The sequence below is a fragment of the Lissotriton vulgaris genome, chromosome 1_1, assembly GCF_964263255.1.
Source record: "Lissotriton vulgaris chromosome 1_1, aLisVul1.2, whole genome shotgun sequence".
NCBI classification, from domain to species: Eukaryota; Metazoa; Chordata; class Amphibia; order Caudata; family Salamandridae; genus Lissotriton; species Lissotriton vulgaris.
In genome coordinates, this window is record NC_141685.1 from 1,698,013,813 (window position 1) to 1,698,036,903 (window position 23,091).

Here is a 23,091-nt window from a genome sequence, read left to right on the forward strand (position 1 = left end):
AAGTAGGGACATATTCACGAGTCTGTTTGTACAATCCACGACACCAGTAACGTTGCTGCAAGATAGTGACAGTCGCTGAGACGCCTGCATGAGCCGAGGCCATGACCTCGTGAGCGGCAGTTATCAAGGACAGCCTGCGGTCCGCGTTGGGAATCAATCTGTCACCAACGTCGTTAATTTTCACATAGGGAACTTTATCAGGACTTAAATGATAAGAGTATTTAGAAGGGAAACCTTTAGGGTAATCACTTCCCTTCTTTGTTGCAGCAATAGCTCCAAAGATGTCATCATCAATCTTACTTTTGGACCTTGTAACTGCTACTACGAAATATGTTGCCACTGCTGTCTTCGCTGCCTCGTCAGCTAAACTGTTACCAACAGCGTGTACTCCTACGCCCTGGTGACCAAGAGTATGAATTACATTTACAAGAGGCAGACGCTTTTTAAATTCTGCAATTCTAACCCAAAGCATGTTGTGTTTTATAGTGCTACCTTTGGAATCACGATATTCATTCTGAGTCCAAAAGAATAAATTGTCATTGAAAGACTGAACAAAGTAGTAAGAGTCACTTACAATAAGAGTAGTTACACGGGGATCAGCAAACTCTAGTGCAAGCACCAGAGCACATAGGTCTGCCAACTGGGCGGTACAGTCCCCTAATGTCTGCGTGTGTATGACATCGGACTTAAATTCTCCATTCACCATGGTACCGACCACTATTACGGAGGCTGCTGACTAAGCATGCTTACATCCCGTCCCCGGTTGCGCCGAACTGTCTGAGTAAATGATACAATGGTAATCCTCAAGCGGGCGCAAGGACAAAGGAGCAGGATGAACAGACTCATACTGTAAGAACTCCTGAGTCTGCAATGAGGGGGTCAAAGATAAACGTGACATCTGGAGATGTCAGTGAAGTGGCCAATTGTATCCATCGTGAATGCACAGCTTTAGAATTTAGTACACTGGCTTTTCTTACTGCCTCAAGGGCAGGATACGGTGTAACAACCAATATGTGTTTTCCTTGCGACAGCGCCCTCTCTTTAAGAATTGCCATCTGAACTGCCGTCAAAACTTTCTCGACCGTGGAAAATCGCATTTCAGCCGAAGTGTACAAGTGTGACTTGTAAGCAATAGGGACTATGTCTCCTTCATTAAACGTCAAGTACGTGATACCCACTGCACCTGGCACAATTCTTATTACCAGGTATGTGTGTTTGTTACGTGTCAGTAAGTACTCAGATTCAAGAAGATCAGACTGCAAAGATTGCAGTATAGCTGACTGCTCTGGAAGCCAGCAAGATTTGGTAAAAGTAGGTTGTATCAAGGCATATAGCGCCTTGATACACTGGGCATAATCGGGAATGTAAGCACGCCCGAAATTCAAAAAAGCCAGCAAAGATTGTAGTTTTTTCAGAGTTGTTGGAGCACGCAAACATGCACATTTCTCCAGGAAGTGAGGTGCTAAACCTCAACCTTTGTTGTTGAGCTCATAGCCCAGAAACAACACTATGTACTCTGCAATGTGTGATTTTGCAAAGTTAAATTTGTAACCGAAGTCCGCAAACATGACAATGATGCGGTCAACGCGACACAGATGCAGCCATAATTCGTCGTCTGTGAGATAAATATCATCAAGATACGAGTACGCATCAGGTTCGAGTCTCTCTAACAGAGAGACTACACGAGTGGCAAAGACGCCTGGGCTGTTTTTATAGCCCAAGGCCAATCTTTTGAATTGTTTTTGTTTGCCGCCGGATGTAAAACCTGTCCATTGACTACTAATCAAGGTCAGATTATGACTATAAAAGCGATTTGAAATGTCAAGTGCGGTTTTAAACCTTTTTCCCACGAGACTATCAACAAGGGCAGAACTGCGGGTATTCTGTACAGCGCATGTCTGACAATGAGGGTTCAAATGTCGATAATCCAAAACTAGGCGGTACGACCCATCAGACTTGGTCACAGTGAAAAGAGGATTATTCATGGGAAATACACATGTTTCAATTACACCTTGATATTTCAATTGGTCAAGGATTTCTGCAACGGGAGCTTTCGCCTTCCGCCGCATGGGATATTGGGGTTGTAGCGGTGTCATTGACTGCAAAGGAATCTCATGCCTAGGCGAAAGCGTATCCCATCCAACCTGAGTACGGTACAAAGCCGGCGCAAGCTCCAGAGCCCACTCTTCTGCAAAGTTCTGCGCCTGCTCCTTGGGCACAGTGTGTGCGAAACTAGGGAGGATTACCTCCTCCCCTCTCAGAGCGGCCAAAACTAAATGTGGGGGCCAGTTTGCCCTTGTTAACAAAATGTCATATGTAAAGGTCAGATTTTCCCCAAAAATCCCTTTTATTTTACGTTGTATATCACCTTTAATCAAAAGGACTATTTCATATAGCCTGACAGGGGGAGCCACTCTAGTGTCAGCAGTCTCTACTGTGATGAACGTGTCAGTTGCTGTCCCCTTCAGATACAGACGCAGTGCTTGCCACACTATTGTAACCTCCGCTGCGCTCTCTAGCAACGTTAGAGCCCATGTCAGGTTCCGAAGCTGTGTTCTCACTATCCATGGCATACCTTGCAGTTAACGCAGCAACTTTCTTTTTCTGAAACTGAGGGCATTGACGTGGAAAGTCGTCCTGCTTGACTTTACCATCAGCCGGGCGGGGCTGCTCACGTCCTTGCGGCGCACCCCGACCTCTGCCGCGTTCTTCTCCACCGGCTTGTAAGACCGATGTTTCCTGTGGAGAAGGAGGAGAACGTTGATCAGGAACCTGAAATCTATCAGAAGACCTAATTCTCGTGCTGTCGCGTAAATGATATGTGCGCTCAGTAGACACTGGTATTGGTGATGCAGGACGTAACCCATGTTTTTGTTGCTGCTTCCCCTGTTTCTTATTTCTCCAATTTTGTTTAGAAAACGCTGGAAGGTCGTCTTAGTAGACTTTGCCGTCTGAGTTTGCGGTTGAGCTGCTGTTTCAGCGAAAGGCTTAAAACCCAAACTATTGCGGCCAATGGTCTTATAAGCCTCCGCAATAACTGCCGAGCTTTTTGGCTTCAGCGACGAGGCGCAAAGCATTAGACACCGAAAGTTAACAGCATCTCCCTTGACGTTAGCAAGGATGAGATCAGCAACTATGTCAAAGACTCTGACAAGCCTCATACCCAACTCGACAGCCGCCATCCTGAACACGCTTAATCACGGAGGGCAGGACCTCAGGTACTAAGTCTTTCTGCAAACAAAATGTTTTCCCACAGGATTAGTAATAGGAAATGCTGCTTCTAGTTGGTCAAATTTCTCAGCAAGCCAATAAGGCATATCGTCCTTATTCTAGGAGCGCTTGCCCATTACCGAATTAACCATGATGGAACTAATTGACATCCCGGACGGTCCAACTGGTTGGGCCGCAGCCCCAGGTGCACCAACCTGGAAGTTGCATGAGACGTATTGCACTAAAGCCCTATGTACCCCAATAACGGAGGTATAGAGTTGTCGCAACTCATCCACAGGGACAGTTAGATAACGTGGATGCATTGTGAACCTGGCCAAGACTGTCCAAGTGGCCCCAGGGATAGACAAAGGTCCCATCCGAGCCGGAGACACACTGTGGGGTAGGGCGCCAATAAACCAAACACGATGCTGCCATGCCGAAAGTGGAATCTCCAGTGTCCTATATGGTGTATAATTCGCCGGTATGGCCGTGGGAGTGTAAGAATGGAATGTTTCATCATCCTCATTTATTGCAGGAAACGCAACCCAAGAGTAGAATAGCTCAAATGGGAACGCTGCATCGGCACTCACCACAAAAATTACCACCATACCATCGTCACGAACCCCAAACAGCGTCAGAAAAACAAGTTATATAAATTGTAGCACAAAAAGGGTAGTAATTCAAAACGTGAACCTTTTTATAATCTCAAGCTTGAATTAACCCATATTTTATCCATATAATTAAATTAATCCGTCACCACTGTGAACCGGAAACAGGAGTGAGGGTGTAGTTGACTAATATAAGCACTACTCAAGTGTCTCCAATATAAGACCAAACGTTAGGTGCGCCATGTTGCAGGGATTCTGCTCATGTACAGAACTATGCACAGGAAACCGTGACCTCCGTGAATTGTGGTGTAACAAGAAACTCACCTCAGTACCCTGAACCCCTATCCGACTAGCATCAGTGTCTTATTAGCTCTCTGTACTTCCGCGAAGCTACCAATGATTAGACAACCCAGAACAAGCGACTTAGGGTACTCTCAGGAATGGTGGGAATCAAGAACACTCTTTCGTTTTTATTCTCAAACGAGTCCACAACGTGAGTAAGAGACACAGGAAAGTTTAAAATAAGATGCAGTACTTTGACTAACATAAGCAGGCATATGATTAGAAATAAAACAATCAGCATTGTTACAATTTCATAAAACACAAAGGGAGAAATCATGTTACAATGATAGTAGAAACAGGTCATATGGCGCCTTGTGCACCACCCTCCCCTGGATAATAACTAGGTTTTATAATAATAGAAGGTCTCTAGGTTTAAACGGGGAACCCCATACCTCCAAGATCAGCAGAGGTGAATCACATCTCAGGATCAGCAAAGCTCTCTGTCACTGGAAAGGTTTTTTTCTCCAAGTGCCCAAATCATGCATGCACTGCAATATTAAAAGCACTTAAGTTTCAGTTAGTTGCAGCTGTGTGTGTGTTATGTCTAGAGCGTGGGCCGATCAACCTGAATCACAGCACAATTTGTTATTATGACCTTGAAGACTTCTGCACACAGTGTACAGACTAAGGTCGCAATGTAAGTCCAGGGATGTGAAAAACAGCCCGTTCACATGGGAAGCAAAGCAAGCAGTTTAACATAAAACAACAGTTACATGTAGTGTTGTGTACTGTGATAACGCTTTTTCTGGTAGATACATTATCTAATTTCAGATTCCTCACCGACCCTTTAGCCTTCCCGTTGCCTGCCTGCACATACCAAAAAGAAGCCTGTTTTTGTGTATTTAATATGTAAATACGTTTTTATTTTATACCTTCCATTTAGATTTTTTTTAAACTGTAATTACAATTGTGATGTTGGTACAATCCCCTCACCTTGAAGGCATGTAAAAAGAAATAGGTGGAAACTGACGTCAGCACACCGGCGGGGGTTCCTAGTGACGTAACGCAGTGCTGAGTGCAGAGCCATGTGGTTACCGACACCCCTCTCGACTCAGTAGAGCTATCGGGAAAAGTTTCGTATAATGCTGGATCATGGGGTTTTTCAAAAGGTGAGGAATCCACAGATAGATTACTGAAGGTAAGTAAATAGATCAACATGTGAAGCTCAATACAGCAAGCATCACTGTGTATGTGGAAAATGTTTAATAATACTTCAGCTCACGACACCTGCACGAGTGCAGGGACAGAGGTCTGTTGACAGAACTGCACTTCAGAGTACAGGTCTTAAAAGATGCATCCTCTAAAATTCATGTTTTTAAGAATTTCTAGCACTGTCAAATGAACAAAAAAATTAAAGCTGTACCACTAACTCCATAACTGCAGGAGCACATGCAAGGCACAAAGGTGTGCCATAAGTTACTCCTACCTTCCCTGCTTCTCTCTCTTTACCAAATCTGAACAGGCTTCCTCGTGTGTATATGTAAATACATTGTTGTATGAATTAGTGTGTTGCATAGGCACAGTGTACATTGTGCATAAATGAGCATTTTGAATTGAGAGATGCATATTTGTGGACTTTTACTCAGCACATAAAAACGCAGTTGCATTAGTTAAATAAGTCTAATATTTTCCCAATTTGCCTGTACCGCAATCACATTTTGGATAGCACCTGTTTATGTATGTTGCGAGTACTCCTTTATTGCAATGGAGGTATACCAACAAATAGCTCGCCAGATTACCATCAAAGGAGAAAATGAAGGTAGAACATGATATGATAACAAAATCAACTAAATAGTTTAAGAATGTTGTTTGAGAAACCACTCAAAAGATCTAGGCAAGAACTAGTAATAAAATCAAACCTTAATGTGTAGGCAAAAAGGGATAATTGGTCGGATGTCCGAAGGAAAAACACAGAAAGGCCAAGTTATATGAATCACAAATGTGCAAAATCGCATAAGTCCCAATATACTATTACTTTTTCCAACTTACTAGACACCATTATTGCACACAGATGCAAATTTCCTAGAATGCTAGTGTTTCAATAGGAGTTGTAAAAAAACAGACTGGAGAGGGAAAGTCACTCGCTTTTTATATGGCTAACTTCTATAGTTCTCTGTAGCATGATATAATTCAACCTTGTGATCTGTGATGTTCTCAGAGATTTCCTCCATGTGTCCGAGAGAAATCTGGCTCCCACTGAGAAAGAAGCATTGGCAAAGCCAAAAGGTCTAGCATCAGCTGTTAGTCTTTTGACTTTGTCAGTACTTGTGTTGCTTTTTTATGGTTTCTGCGAAACTGTAATTCTGAGGAGCTGCTGTGTCTCTGCTGATACAAAAAGTAAAAATAGTTTTAATCCTGAAGAAGAACAATTGGCTTTAGCTGTCGCTGACAGTACAGAGGACCACTTTGTGTGGATGCACTCTCTGTGAAAGATGAATTTGCTGTCAACCACAGTGAAGTGAGGCAGTGGCTGAAGATGGATGACCCACTGCCTTTTGCTGTGGTGGAAAGAAAAGAATAACTAATGACACAACAGACCAATAGATGAAGAGGACTGGTTGAAACCCTTATAAGTAAGCATAATATATATACAAACTTAAGTAAAATCAGAAGGTCTTCGCTAACATCAGACAGAAAAACAATTAGCTGATGTTGGCCTTCTATGCACCACAAAAACAAGCACTTGCAATGCAATAGGTCTCGCCTTTGCGAGAGTTTGAGCTATTGGCATTGTAAATGACAATGCCTTTTATTTATGTGGTTTGAAAACCTGCAAGCGGTGCGTAAACACAGACTTTGTACTTATAGTTGTTGCTTACGAGAAGTAAGGCTGGAAGTAACTGTGCCTTTTTTATGCCAGCTATTAGTACAAAGTGCATGTTTACGGACCGCTTACAGGTTTTCAAAACACCTTTTTCCGCATGTCCGGAGCCGCCCTGGGTACTCTGAGAGGCGTTTTCACCAGCTTCCGAAGGGTCTGTCACCCCCAGCCACTCCTCGACGTCCTCCGGGCTTTCAAAGAAATAAGTTTCATGAACATAGATGATTTTTAGACGAGCAGGAAAGAGGAGAGCATATTTGCGGTTCAGGGCTCTCAATTTCTTTCTTTACGGCCATGTAGGAGGAGCGCTGTTGCTGCACCAAAAGCGTGTAGTCCGGGTACAGTGATATACGCTTGTTTTCAAAATTGAGCTGGCCAAGTTCTCTCGCCTTTTGTAGCAATGTATCCCTGTCTCTATATTTTAACTACCGTCGGGGGGGGGGGGCGCCCGGTTAAGGTTGGCCAGTGGGTATTCTGTGTGCACGTTCCACGCAGAGTTGGGTGGACAGCCCCTCTAGTGTACTGTGGTCCCGGAACCACTGCTCCATGTATGACGCCGGTTCGCACCCTTCACTTCGCTCCGGCAGGCCAATGACGCGGATGATGTTCCGTCTCGTGCGTCCTTCCGCATCTTCCACCCGGTTCAATAGGTTGTCGACTTGTTGCTGTTACTGATATCTATGCATTTGGATGCTTTTTTCTTTCAGGAAAACTGCTTTGTCCTTTTTATTTAAGTAGATTAATTATATATTTATTTCTCATCACTATATGAGTACTTCATTTAGATTGATGTTTACCTTGCACAGTGCCGGTGAGGAATTACACTTTCTAGAAAATTAAATGTAGCAACCCATGAGTTGTGTATCACACTCCAGGAGCAAACCCCAGTCTCTAGGTGACACCGCTCATGTTTATACCCTTTTACCAAGATCCATATTAAAAAGCGATACGTGATGGTGAGTGTTTCTTGAATTCTCCAAGCACTAAACACAAAGGAGGAAAGTTCAAAATCTTACATTTTGTATCTTTTATTGTGTGGTTTTGGTCATTTACCCAGTTTCTTCTTAAATTATTATCAAAGGAGATTGATGCAACCATCTGGCCCACTGCGAAGTCCAGAAGATGGAAGAAGAGAAACCACATGATTAGTTATCTTGTGCTCCAGGAAAAGTCGGCCAAAGCGGCTGACTCCGGAACACCGGGGCTCACAGTTCGATCCCCGGCACCAGGTTAGCCTAGCACCATGTGACTCTGTGTAATAGCTCGCTTAATCTCCCCAATGGCCCCCCAGCGCCTTGACACACTTAGGGGTAATATTCGCGCTTTACAGATACTAGTATTTATTTATCTATGTGAGAAAGGGCATGGGCCAGGGAAGAGGTGGCAGAAATGTTGAGTTTAGCATACAATTCAGTTTAACCTATTATCAATTCATTTTATTGATCGTACAATGAACGATGAGAACATAAAAGGAGACCATAGGGGTGCATCTTTGCTAATCAACAGGACTATTTTGTGGAAGTCTTTGTCAGAGGTATTTGTCAGCTGCTTTTTTCATCGGGTTCTGCGCCGGCAGCTCCGGCCCCATTGCCGATGCCCCAAATGGGTCCAGTGGTGGATCCGGACCGGTGCTGGTAATGCCCCTACAACCATCCCCAGCACCACCACCCACTCCGAGACTCCCTGATGCCACCAGCGTTCCCGGTGCAGCCAGTCCCATTCTTATCCCCAACGACCTGGAGCTGAAATGGTGCCCCTAAAAATCATTCCTCAAATGGGAGCAAATCCCACTTGTAATAATAACGACCAATGTACCAGTTTACGAACTTCGTCTCACCGAACAATTTTCTTACAGGTTTGAAGATCACTTGTATTTAACAGACGACTAGTAAATACATACTTCTTTGAAGAAAGCAGTAAACAGAAGTAACACTTTATGAATCAGAATCACAGAACGTTGCAGTGGTGCCTATCTCCCTGGCAGCCTTTGCTTTCCTCTTTGCTTAGACTACAGGGGATCAGGGCACAGTGCGTACACGTCATGGCTGCAGTATAAAATGAGGTCAGTCATTAGTCGAACCTGTCTCACGTGTCATTGCCTCACAGTGGAAGTCATGAATAATAAAAAAAGACAAATAAAAGTATATAGTATATTAAGATTAAAACCCAGTATATTTCCCTTACTTGAAAAAGCTACTACATTTGAGTTTTAAAAAAAATGATATAATCTGACCCCCTAAACGGCTGCCTAGTCAGCAGCCTCTGCCACGCTGCTGGACTTTTGTTGGGGTCGAGTAAGTGTTCCGGAAGTTGAGCGCCAAGCCTTCAGAGCCTGCGGGCTCTTCTGTGTGTTAACTCATATTTCCAGGTTGTTTAATTTCAGCAAATCTCCAGACGCAGTTACTAAATTAACTTCATAGTGAAAGTGAAGTGTTTCTTTTCACCAGTGTTTAGCGGGTCATTCAATCTTGACATCTCTACTTTCGGAGCTGACCCCTCTCCAGGCCACAAAACTACCCCAACCAATCCCCCAGCCCAGAAAAGTAGAAAGCCCCGCCCACCAGCACCACTCATCTCACTGCAAATCTCTTCCTGCTTCTATCCGTCTGTAGCTACACTACCCCAGACTCACCCCCAACTCCACAAAACATTCCCGACCCACCCCCAACTCCACAAAACATTCCCGACCCACCCTCCAACCAACAAAACATTCCCGACCCACCACCCAGCACACAAAATTACCCAGTCCCAAGCCACAGCCCCATATTAAATAACCCTGACCCACCCCAGCCCCACTCAAACCAACCCCAACCCACCCAGCCCACAAAACAACCCCGACCCCACCAGCCCAGCAAAGTACCCCGACTCACCCCCTAGCCCCACTTACCTCACTACAATCTCTTCCTACTTCCGTCATCTGCAAGCCCTACCGCGCATTGCCTTAACCACACACATGCGTGGTTAAGGCTTATGCATGTTTAAGGCACGGGTAGTAGGGCTTGCGGAATCGGAAACTCGTGGTTCAGACCGTGGTGTTCTGACTGTTCCCCCGGAGGAGCGTTTGCCCACTACTTCTGAGAAATGCAACAAAGGAAAAATAAAATGATAATAACAGGATGTTATTATAATTTTCTTTTTCCCTATGAAGCCAGGTTGGGAGGGGTGGAGCTGGATTTCTGTCACAGTGCAGGCGGAGGAGTGGTATATGAACCTTAAGTGCGCATGACAGTTTGGCCTGTCATCTTGGGCCGGGGAAACAGTCATGTGCACTTAGCATATTCTCCACCAGGTTGTAATGCACAGCCTGGGTGGAGATCATGCACAGGCTTGCAGTCCCCGTCTGAGTGCCTAACCACAGCGCTCAGACCAATACCAATGCTGCTGTCATGGTGACAGCAGTGTTGTGATTGGCTTAGGGGAGCCGAGGTGCTTCCTGCTTCAAGGAGCAAGGAAGAGCAGAGGACGACGAGAAGCATGGGATGTGAACAGGTAAATGATCTTTATTTTTATTTTTCATCCCATGCCCTGTCACTCCCATTCCGCCGCAGCCGCCACTGCAGGAGGGGGGTTTCATTCCACCTACTTTCATAGAGAGAATTTCATAGCATTGTTTAGATTAGAAACAACAGAGATTGATGATCTCTTGCAACCCTACAAATCAGCCTGGGCAGTTCAAGAGAAACCCTGCCAAGGTGAAGCTGTTCAAAATGTGTTGTGAAGTTATGGAAATGACTGCCTTTTCATCTTAGAGTGAGTGAAAGTCTCTTTGCCATTAGAAAGGCTTTAAAAGCATTCTTGCATACTTTTTCTGTTATTTTAAGTTGATTTGGTGGCAGAGAACTTCAGGGGGCCGATTAGGATGTAGGGCGGATCGTCACCGCCCTCATGGCGGTGGCAATCTGCCCTACATCCTCGCCCGCCCGCCACCCATTTCTCCCGCCGCATTAGTATGGGGGGGGGGGGGGAGACCGCGGCGGACGGGAAGACCGCCCGCCGCTTTTCCGCCCGGTCATTGAGTTGACTGGGCGGAAAAGGGTTTCATATGGTGGGGGTGTCTGCTAAACACCGCCATGCATATCAGGATGCAGGCGGAAGGGAGCCTTTCCGTGGCGGCCAAGGCATGTGGTGTTTATGTTTGGGGCCTGTTGCGGGCCCCCAAGATGTTGGGGGGGCACATGGGGGTACCTATGGTACCCCCCAGCAGTTCTATGCACAACATGGCAGGCACCGCGCGGTGCCTGGAACGTTGTGCATGGAAGTGCACAACATGCCTTCCTGGCTCAGCACCGCCCGCCACAATGCCCCAGGGAACCCCTGTCACTATGGCGGACGGTCCCTTTTACCATGAGTATGGCGGGCGGACTCAGTTTAGAAATAATTAAAGTAACAGTATGAACTATTTTAAGAATTACAATCTCTAAAATATTAGTCACCATTTTTTCCATCCACATTAAGCAAAGAATTAGAAACATGTCATTCCTCAGTTTGAATATCAGTTTCAAATAATTTCTATAAATTGCAAATATTCAGACAGTGATCTGTTCTAGTTTATATTCTAACCTTGATGTTTGCCTGTGCTTGCCTAGTTACAATGTGCTCATGAAAATGTAAATGAATCTCTTTTAAATGCAAGTACAAAATCATCATAGTACAAGCTGGAAAAATTAATTTTCTTCTAGATTAGTGAATACTTCAGTTGACCTACTGTGTCACCTCAACAAACCCCAACTTACTCCCTCTCTTCTTTGCATCAGCATCTCATATGCAGAAGAGCAAGATTGCTCATGTGCAGGCTCTGTAGAATGAAGGTAATTTTCCAGTCGCTTTTGCTACCTATCCCAATAACTGTGTATGGTGTAAGAATATTCAGTACAAAATAGCGAGATGCACAAATATCAAGTCATTAATATCGTGGGTCAGGAATATCGACAGCAAGAATATCATGGTCAGGAATATTGAATTAAGGTAAGAAATATTGTTTTTAAAAATAATGGAAGTGTTTAATATCGTTTTCAAAAAAATAGTAGTTAAAAATATCGTTTTTTATTATTATGTATTTTAGTATATCTTTTGTATGTATGTGATGTATGTTTTTTGTATAAGATTTGCTTGTATTTTTAAGATATGTGTTACATTTTTAGTTGTAATAAATTTGTTTGTATTTGAATTTTGCAAGTACTGTAGAGGGTTGGGAGTTTATAGGGGAATAGGGTGGGAAGTAATTTAATTATATTAAATGTATTTATTTAAAAAAAATGTATTTTTGCATTGTTTAGTTCTGTAGCGGGTTGTGGGTTTATGGGGGAATAGGGTGGGAAGTAATTTAACCCCTTCAATGCTCAGCTCAGCTCGTCATGAGGCACGGTTGAGCTGTGCTGATGACGAGCTGAGCTCGTCATGAACAATGGTAAATCTGCGAGTGCAGCACTGGGGGGGAAAACCTCTAGCAGCCAAGGTGTTAATTATATTTAATTTATTGGTTAATTTGTATTCATTAATATTTGATTAATTGAGATGTTATAGTTTTAGATGTATAAATTAATTTATTATTAATTAATACTTGGTTGTTAATTCATTTTAATCAATTAATTGGTAATTAATTATGGTAATTATGTAATTAATTTTAGGTGTTTGTTGTGGTGTTTATAGGTGTAAATGGTGGGAAGAAATTATTTTTAATTTATGGATTAAAAATTGGTTCATTTAAATTAATTAATTTGGTAATTGTGTAATTAATTATATTTGTGTGTGGTAATTTTCATAGGTGTAAAGGGTGTAAAAGGTGGGATGTAAATTATTTTTCATTGATGAATTAATAATTAGTTGTTAATTAATTTGAATTAATTAATAGGTTATTAATTATGGTAATTGTGTAATTAATTTTATGTGTGTATCGTGGTGCTTATATGGGTAAAGGGTGAAAGGGTGGGAAGTAAATTGTGTTTAATTATTCAATATATAGTTGTTAATTAATGTTAATTATTTGATATTCATTATGGGTAAGTGTTTATTTTTTGTACTTGGCTATTACTTTTAAAGGATGGGTATTAAATACAATTTTATTTAATTATTAGTGCTTAATAGTAATTGTTTTTCTTTAAAACATAATCTAAAATTGTGTTTTATTATTTTATAGTTTAAATTTGGTTTGTTGTGTGGATATTAGAGTGTTAAAGCTTGTGTACACAATAATGTTTATTTAATTTTTTTAATATTAGGATGTTTTTAAATTGATTAATAATTATGTTAATTATGTAAATAAATGTAATTAAAAATGTTGGAGTGTTTTGTTCTTAGTGTGGTGTTTACATTTATGTTTTAAATATTTGTTTTGTTTGTTAACATTTGCTATATAGCTTTTTTATTATTATGATTTTTTTAAATTTTGTAATATATATTTTTTTAAACTGTTTAAGTGTTTTAGTAATTTTTACCCCTCCGCTATCCAACACTTTCCCTACTATTGCACTAACTGGAGTGGGATTAGTAATTTCTGCTGCTCCGCTGTCCAATACTTACTCTACTTTTGCACTCACTGGAGTGGGAATAGTAATTTTTATCCCTCCGCTATCCTACACTTTCTTTACTGTTGTACTCTTTGGATTGGGGAATAGTCATTTTTGCTCCTCCGCTATCTAACATGTTCCCTACTGTTGCACTTACTTAGTGGGACTAGTAATATTTACCGCTCCGCTATCCAACATTTTCCCTACTGTTGCACTTACTAGAGTTGGAATAGTAAATTTAATTTCTCTGCTATCCAACAATTACACTACTTTTGCACTCACTGGAGTGGATACCCCTCCGCTATCCAACACTTTCCCTACTGTTGCATCTTTGGAGTGGGAATAGTAATTTTTACCCCTCCGCTAGGTATCCAACAGTTTCCCTACGGTTGCACTCTTTGGAGTGGGAATAGTAACGTTTTCTCCTCCGCTATCCAACACTTTCCCCACTGTTGCACTGACTAGAGTTGGAATAGTACATTTAATTATTCCGCTATCTAACACTTTCCCTCATGTTGCACTTATTGTATTGGGAAATGTCAGTTTACATTTTTTTTATAGTTTTATGTTTTAATTATTATAGAATATTTTTTCATTTTAAAATATTGATATATTTATATATATATATATTTTATTTTTATATAATTTGAAAGTTCAAAAATTAAATAAAGATAATAGTTAATAAATAATTTTTAAGTAAATATGTGTATATGTATACATTATTACGATTTTGTGTTTATATTCTTTAAATTAAGTTTCTTTGTTGTATTTAGTTAAAATGTATATTACATTTATTTTTTTGTTAAAAATAATATTAGCATTTAATATATTTAATATATATTATTTTATATGTATTTTTAAATCGATATTTTTTACATCGATATTTTTACGTCAATATTTTAGAGTCGATATTTTTGTACGTAGCTGTTAAGGTATGGGAGTCGATATTTTTGCAGACAATATTTTTGCAGTCGATATTTAGAACAATTTGTTTGTGACATTGATATTCTATCAGTGAACCACTGTATATTCAGCACCAGCATAATTCAACATGCCCTGAACTTGTAAAGCAATGTGTTACCCTCATCTGGTATGTACAAGTTTGTATAACACTAGTAATGGGAGACAAATTAATGGATTTTTGTGTACAAAACATGAATATAGAGATTTATGACTGTTTGCTTCCAAGCATAAAACATTCAGACTTTGGACTCACACATTGACCTTTGTCACATATTGATCATGAGTAATTAGTTTGCTAACCCTGTATTATGGCCCTAAGCCAAAGACAATCGCCCATAAAATGTAGGTAACCAATTAGCAAGCCGTTGTTACCCGGCAGGTAATGATAATAGGACTAATAGTACCTATTAGTAATAAGCACTTCTTTTTTGATGTAGTGCTTTATGCAACACCTCTGACTTTAGGATTGCTGTAACTAACCGATGTTGATATTTTCTAATTTATGGTACTCAATTAACCAACCTCGGAAAGATGGGTTTGCTTTGCAAGGAATCAATTTTTAACCTTCCTATCACTGCATTTCTGAGGAGGTTACAGCATTCCCCAAGTGTTAATGGCACGATGCTTCAAGGCAGTCAAACTACTCTATTATTGGAACACATGGAGGATTCCTTCCGTTCATCAAGAAAATATTTCTGTGAAGGCATTGGGATTAAATCTTTCAGGCCTCAGTCACCGAGTCTAGTGGTGGATGTATACAATTTTAAGAAAATAAAATGAGGCAGATTCTCATTTCCTATTGGATGCAGATAGTACATATTTGTCTACATCAACAGCTTTATTGAGACAATAAAACCCAAAGTATTATCCTGGGTGCGACTCCTTTACTCAAAATCCCTGGCCTGGATTACAGTTAATGGGGGCAGGTCTACAATCTTTGAATTGGTAAAGGGTACAAGGCAGGGCTGCCCCCGTCACCACTGTTGTTTGCTTTGGCTTTAGAGCCCTTGGCCCTATGGATCAGGGGTGACCCCCTTATTCAGGCACTTAATTTGTCGCCTGAGTGGTCAGATAGAATGCCGAGGATATCCTCCTACACCTAGCCAGGCCTTGATTCCCGATCCACAGTGTACTACATATTTTTGCCCTCTTCCAAAAATATTCTGGTTACGTCATCAACTGGGATAAATCTTTGGTATATGTTTTAAGCAGGAACCCCCCAGTTCTCCCCACGGGTTGTGATGCCACCATAGTCACAGGTGGTTTCCGATACCTGGGCATATATATTATGAGAGACGCAGAGATTTTCTTCCAACGGAATCTCCTACCTCCTTTACATTATCTCAGGTCCAATGTACAACATTGGAAAACACTACCTCTTACGTTGTTAGGTAGAGCCGCCCTTTAGAAAATGAAGGCACTTCCCTGTTTTCTTTACACCTTACAGAATACGCCATATTAAATCCCATCTCAATATTTTCAGTCAGTTTATTCCAAAGTACGTACTTTACTTTGGAATAATGGCACGCTCGAATCGCTCTTAAGAAAGTCAACAAAAGCTGGCATGATGGGGGTATCGCCTTACCGGCCATCAGATTATACTTTTGGGCCTTACAGTTATTGGTCCCTAATCATTGGACACATCGTCCCATTACAAACCCAGCATACAGAATGGACCGATATAATATGGTTGCTGGCAATCACTTGAGGGTGCTATATGGAGGGACGAGATACTCACATAAATTTACCCCGACTTCTACCACGATTTCCATCTGGCACGCGCAACCACTGCCTTAGGCTGGAAGGGTAAGATTACGCAGGTCACTCCACTGCTGGAGTCCTGCCACTTGGGTATGCTTTCAAAACAGCCGGGATTTGATAAATGGGACCTGATGGGTCTCACCACAGTTGAGGACCTGTGGGCAAAGGGCACGGTTGTCCCATTTGGTGAGCTACAAACACAGTACCAGTTGCACGAGGGGGAAACTTTTAGATATCTTCAGGCAAGAAGTGCATTATATAAAGTAATTCCCAAGGGCTCCGACCCACCTGTTTTCTGACCTTTAGAAGATAGGCTTTTGGAAGACTACCTCCCAGAAAAAGCCATATCACTGACCTATTGTAAAATCCTCAATAACTCATAGGAAACCCTCTGTTAAAAGCCGGCGTTCCCGCGTGCACCGTTGTTGTCAAGTGCCCGACCCGTACCCCCCGCTCCTACATTAGGCCAAGAAAGGACACCGTCTGAGACAGCCCTGCTCATCCCCTTAGTAGCTTGGCACAAGCAGCCAGGCTTATCCTCCATGCACGAGTGTTCAGTATGTGCAACCACGCCCACGGCAATCCCAATAATATCACCACAAATGGACTCCACACAAGTTTGGACTATTCAGCAACTCTTCCTGAGGCAGGCGTTTTCTTCCTGATCGTGGACAGGTTAAAGCCGCCAGAGACTCGACCAGTCCACAGCTTGGGGTTACAGTTCTTTCATTTATACCCCTCATTGTCTTTGAAGTTTTCTTGTGCTCAGGGGTCCCCGACCCCTCCCTAAATCAGTCTTGTGTATCTTCCCCCCCACTGTGTCACCGTCCTCTATTTGTTACTCGGGGCCTGGATCTTTAATCACTCATTGTTTTATGGCTCTGACCCAGGCCCGGGGAGAGAAGCCTCTCCTTCTCCCCGCTGCAGATGCAGGGCAGCCTGGCGCCGTCTCCACCCCTCCCCTGGGGCACGACCTCCCTCAGCCTATCTCACCTCTCCCAGATCCAGGCAGGCAATTCACATTGAGAAACACAAAAAAGTTCTAAAGCACAAACTCGGCCATTTTCTCAAACAGCGTTTTCTGGACACACAGCGACAAAACCATCTACCCAAAAAGATGCGTTTTGACACTGTGAGTCCAGACATACCAAACTTCACTGTTCCATTTCCAATTCTTGGGAAACTACACCCAGTCTCCCTTATTCTGTCCTATGGGCAGGATGGCCTTTCACCAGGGAAAATTAAATGGAGTATTTTCCAAGGTCAGGGCCTAGCACCCACACTGCACCCTGCCTAGGGGTTACCCAGGACATCCTACAGGGCTGCCCCATGTGTATGCAAAAGGGAAAGTGAGGCCTGACAAGTGGTAGCACTTGTCAGGACAACATGCTAATTTAGCATATTACGCGCAGTCCCTACACTGAAGGCCTATGTTCCCTCTCTACGCATTTCTTTGGAACTAGCCCTGGCACACACAGTGCGCATCACTTAAGGATCTTGCTAGTAAGGTAAACATACCAACCAGAGACAACCAATCACCACTACAATTTATACAGGGAACATCTGTACTTGCACGCTGATTAGCAGTGACAAGTACCTACAGCATCTAACTTCACCATTCTCTGTCAGGAAAACAGTCTAGGGGAAAAGCAGAAAAATGTAAGTGAACTTTAGCCAACAAGGTTATGTCCAACAACCACAATAGAATATGCATTAAATGGGCGGACGATGTGGGGGGCATGACCGATGAGGATTGGATGGAGGCCCTAGCCTCGTCCCGGTGTAGTGTAGTTCCTATATTCCCAATAGGCTCTGCACATTGGAATAACATATCCTATAGATTTGACGTAGGACTTAGGTCGACTAGGTCTCTATTGAATATATTAGGCTTAATTGTGAGTGCCAGCTAGCTCAGAGGTTACTAGAAACTTTCTTGAATAAACAAGAAGGGATTACTTTCTGACAACCGCATTAACATGACAACTTTGTTTCCTCAAGGTAAAACGTATCTTCAGAGTCATGGAAACAATAGATTGATATTTTACTCAGTCACTCGTGCATGCTTCGTTCCATCAGAGGTGCAGAGAAATAGAGAGACGGGCGTTTTCAATAAAAGGATTTATTGAACAGTCTTCTTTCTCATGCAAAAGAAATGAACTGCTACAATCGTAATACTGGCTGTAAAGTATAATGCGTACAGCAAAAAGAGTATTATAAAATAATACTGTAAAAGCATGGTATGGTTTCTAAGCCATAAAATACATACATAAATAACAAAGCTAAAAGTACTCAACTGGTGCTTCTAAAATACGCCTACCCCAATGTACCTAACCTAAGTCTAGTACGAGGGAAGTAAGTGAGTATGGTGTAGCATAGGTTTAGTTTCTTTGCCAAGAGTCTATCCAAGATTTCTCTTAGGGTCTAATCAGCTCAGTACCTTGGTTTAGAATGAAGGAGGTCTGGTATCTGTCTCAGGACTCGATTTCCCAACACCCTGCGAGGAGAGCTTGGAAACACTGTAGCTGGATTCTCAGCCAGAGAAAGGCAGCCTCTCTGTCAGTGCGTGAGCTGGATGGTCGGCTTCCTTCAGCACTTGCTTTAGCAAGCTGCATCGGGTAGGAAGATAGTCGAACTGCTCCAAACCACTGTGTTTTTGCTAAGGCAAGTGTAGGCATATTTATACCTTGAAGGTGCCTGGTTTGACGTAAAGTCAGACATAATAACGTCACCAAAGAACCCCAAGGGAATGGTAGTTCTTTGAAAACGCCATGATTTCTAGGACAAATCAATATTCAAGAAAGGGGATGTCTCTGACTGCTGAGGCCGAATTTTCCAAGAAATCGTTGTGGCTTTTTGTAACTAGTGGAAGTAGCCATGCCTGTATTTGGACTGGATGGGTTATGTCAAAATATGGTTATGATTTGTACGCGTATATACGGGAAGGTGAATTATACCTATATAAGTGCATGAATCGGGAAAATTGCGCTAGGATCCTAAAACGCTACACAACACTGGGAGGTGGCTATCTGCTCCTATTTCAAACTTATTCGGCTTAAAATACTTCATAGAGTCTACTACACTAGTACAGCGCTTGTTAAGATGGGGCTTCCTGGATCCCTGGCCTGCTCCCGGGGCTGTGGCTCTACCAGTACTTTTTTACATCACTTTACATCAAATGGGAATGTGCTGTCCTCCAGCACTATTGGGGTAGAATAGTGTCCACTATATCTCAGCTATGTCATAAACCCATTGAGGCGTCCCCTCTGCTTTGTCTACTGAATATCTGGGAAGCTACAGATCTGTCAAGAACAGAACAAGTTTGGGTCTCGCTGAGTTGCATGGTGGCATAGTGCAACATCGCCAGAACATGGGAGGGAGAAGTCGGGCCTAGACATGTTGATTGGGAGTCAGACATGGACTGGTGTATGCAAGCGGAGAGGGTGGTCTATGAAATGAAAGCAGGGGCTGCCCAGGCAAATACACAATAGATATTATGGGGCCCATGGAAAGAGAGTAGGGTTTGCTCTGTACCCCCTTTAGCAACACTTCCGCTTTTCTTATGGATAATGAGACACCCTAGTGCTCTAATGGAAAAATGTGACAGTGATTTATCTGAATCTGCTCCTGACCCACAGTATTGTTTTGCATTTATTTGCAATTTAGACTGCGCATCTTTTAGTATCTCAGATACTGCTCTTAACTGCACACGTTTTTCTTTGTATTGTTTTATGTTGATTTCTTTCACCAAAAAAAACTGATTTTCCCCCAAAAATTTAAATAAAACTCATAGTAAGCACTGATAGATATATCTAGATAGCTACTGCCACTTGTTTGTAGGGTGACAGATAAAGACAAAAGCCAGATCAGAGTTCAGTATAATGAACATAGGGGCATACTTACAAGCCCCTATCGCCACAGGAACCTTTCTTTTAATGATGTGCCTCTGGCAATAAGGGCTTCGCCTTATTTAGAAAGCAGCGTCAAGTCACTTAATGTGGCTTCCCGCCGCCTTGTAAATAAGGCACCCTTTCATGCTATACTTAGCGTGAAAGGGGTGAGCAATGGGTGTTGCGGTGGGCGTTCCGCCGCAACGCCCATTGATTTTGACGCTGCCCCCTATTTACAATGGTGGCATAAATAGGAGGCTGTGCCAAAATTAAGACCAGGAAAAACCTTATCTTAACATGGCGAAACGAGGAGAAATGCTTTATTTCTCCTCGTTTTTTTCTGTTTCGATGCGTGCTGCTTTGTGCAGCACACATAGAAACAGCAAAACGCCATAAATTATTGTTGATGTGCAGGAAGGTGTCCCTACCTACACATAAACAACTTGCACATAAACAATTTGTAACTTCTATGTGTGCTGCACAATGCAGCACACATAGAAGTTTCAACTCGCCATTTGTGATTGTTTATGTGCAGGAAGGGCACATTCCTGCACATAAACAATCATTTCCCCAGTGCAGGCACCCTTGCACTATGGTGAAAGGATGCCTGTGTTAGTGCTAAGCAGCTTAACTTAGCGTCAGCGCCAGGGAAAATGCAGGGATGTGCCATATCTCTGTAAATACGGCTCATCGCTGCGTTTTCGGAATGGCAGAGCGTGATGTTAGCATTTTGTGCTTAAGGCCATGCTCCACAATTCCCTTGTAAATATTCCCCCCTTGTGTCTCATCCATATATTAGACGATGCTGTCAACAAAGAATTGTAGATATTAAACATCTTGAAGAAAATGTGACTTGCTTGGGAAGTATTGGCGTAAAGCTAGGCCCCTGTGGCCAACCTAAAGGAAGACGTAAAGGGAGGAAACAGATTAGTATAGAGGGTTTGGAAGCAGATGATATGATAAATAAACAAAGACTTATCAAAAGACAGGAAACAGAATCTTTAATGACCTCTTACTTTTAAGTAGACTATGGAGGCATGTTAGATTATGGAGGCATGTTATGATGCCTGGACGCCTACCTGGTTCTTGTTTACACTGAGTACAAAGCTGTATGCAATGCTTATTTCAAATTATTTCATTGGCCCCTAAGCTATAATTGCAATGTTTGTGATTTTAATTTGTGAGTTTATGTTTATATATGTGAAGAACAGTAACATTTTGGACGGATATCATTTTGTAGAATCTGTATATCTAAATGTATTAATCACATCTTGTCACATATAGGTTTGTATCGCATTCAAATACAAATGTAAACATTACAGAGTACGATGCGCTGCAGCACTGATGGACTCGGGTCGCTCGGAGCCCAATTGAAGTCAATGGGAGCCTGTTGTACGTCACGTATCTAGGCTTCTATTGTTAAAAATGTATGTCTCGGAAAAGGGCGCCTCCTGTCATGTGTTCGCGTCAGTTCCCCCTGCAAAGTACACGCATGGGTGAGGGGTCCCCCCGCTGTCCAAGTCGTGGGGCCCAGGTGAGGGGGGGGAGCAACGCAGAGCCCCGAAGTACGCTTCCTGAAGCTTTTTCGAGCTGGAGGCTCCGACTCGCACCGGCAACTCACAACGGGCCGTACGCGTAGGACATCTTTTAGTCACTCGGGAGGCATCGCTGATAGGTACGAGTCGGTCGGGCAGTGAGGCGATTATCGCTTCGTACTTGTTCGCTTGTACAGCTGTTTGAGTCGCACGGAAATCATGCGTTGACTTGGACTCGTTACTGGCGGATGCCGCTTGGAGCCCTTCCGAGCGAGATCGGCCCTTAAGTATTAGCCTTGGGATTTGTACACCACAGCATTCATCAGCGTTGCCAGTGGTGGACTCTTTAAAAAAAAAAAAAAACTTAAAGCCTCTACACATATTTCATTTTTTTAACAAATTCAATCCTGTCATTTTGCATTACTCACATTGTCTATGATTGTATCCGACAACAATTACAACTATTTTTCCCAATCAGTAGATATAGTCATTAATACAACTCATCTATGAATGGCATTTATGACTGTTAAATGCAGCAGAAAATAGGAAGTGAATATTATTTGTTTATTGTGGTGTTCTGATCACTTTGGAAGACTGTGATTAATAGGAGTTGGCATGCAATTTAAAGGTAGAAAATGTAGGATGACAGCTGTGTACAATGATGGCAGATGGATAAAGACTACTTGCTTTTGAGACTTGTAGTTGCTTTTACAGAAGCGTTAGTGTACTTGACAAGTTTCGAAAAATGATTTGCCCATTCCTGCATTCATTTTGGCTTGTTAGTTTGCATGTTGTGTCTAGTAGCTCGGTACCATGCAACACTGTGCTCGGTTAGCAGGGATTCTCATCAGATGTTTCATTCAAGATCATGTTACTAACCTGAAAAGTCTTCAACAGCTGATATGTCATGTGTTAGTGTGGCTTCTTCTGGAGTTGTTGTTCCAGTTGAACTGCTCTCTGGTGTTAATGTTGTGGCTGAAAAACGTTCAAGCACCCTGAGGTCAGACGTGCTCTCAGGTGAAGTAGTGGGTGTTGAAGATGTTACAATCCTGGTGGTAGGAATCTCGGAAGACATGATGTCTGCTTCAGCAGTTCTGTGTGTTCCAAAATCTGAAGCACAATGTATGTATGTTGACACATGCTTCTCTATGTTAATGCTACATCCACGCATATGCCATTATGCCTGTGATTCCGCGTGTTTGAAATAACCTATGCCATGTATTGGTTTCTTGATATCATTGTATAATTTCTACTTAATGTACAATTTCTAAACAGATTAACGGAATATTGAGTCTCCTTAATCTTGTAGTAAAAGACCTGCAACTTATTTACTAATCTGTTACAACAATTGGACTGATTTATGAAGAGAAAGCCCAATATATATAACATTGTGTGACTACCCTAAAAAAAAGCAGGCTCCTTAGTCACAAATGAGATCTGCATGTTCTGCAACAGCTC

At 42.3% G+C, this 23,091-nt stretch overlaps 1 protein-coding gene across 2 annotated transcripts in view; it reads right to left on the reverse strand.

Annotated features, from left to right (window-relative positions):
- The window catches only part of IL15RA (interleukin 15 receptor subunit alpha), a 458,659-nt gene that overhangs the window by 87,503 nt on the left and 348,065 nt on the right, over positions 1 to 23,091 (reverse strand). For both annotated transcript variants that reach the window (XM_086918943.1, XM_086918942.1), the window contains exon 4: positions 22,513 to 22,743. In XM_086918943.1, coding sequence (XP_086775069.1) covers positions 22,513 to 22,743 — 231 coding nt within the window. The remainder of the gene's footprint in view (positions 1 to 22,512; positions 22,744 to 23,091) is intronic.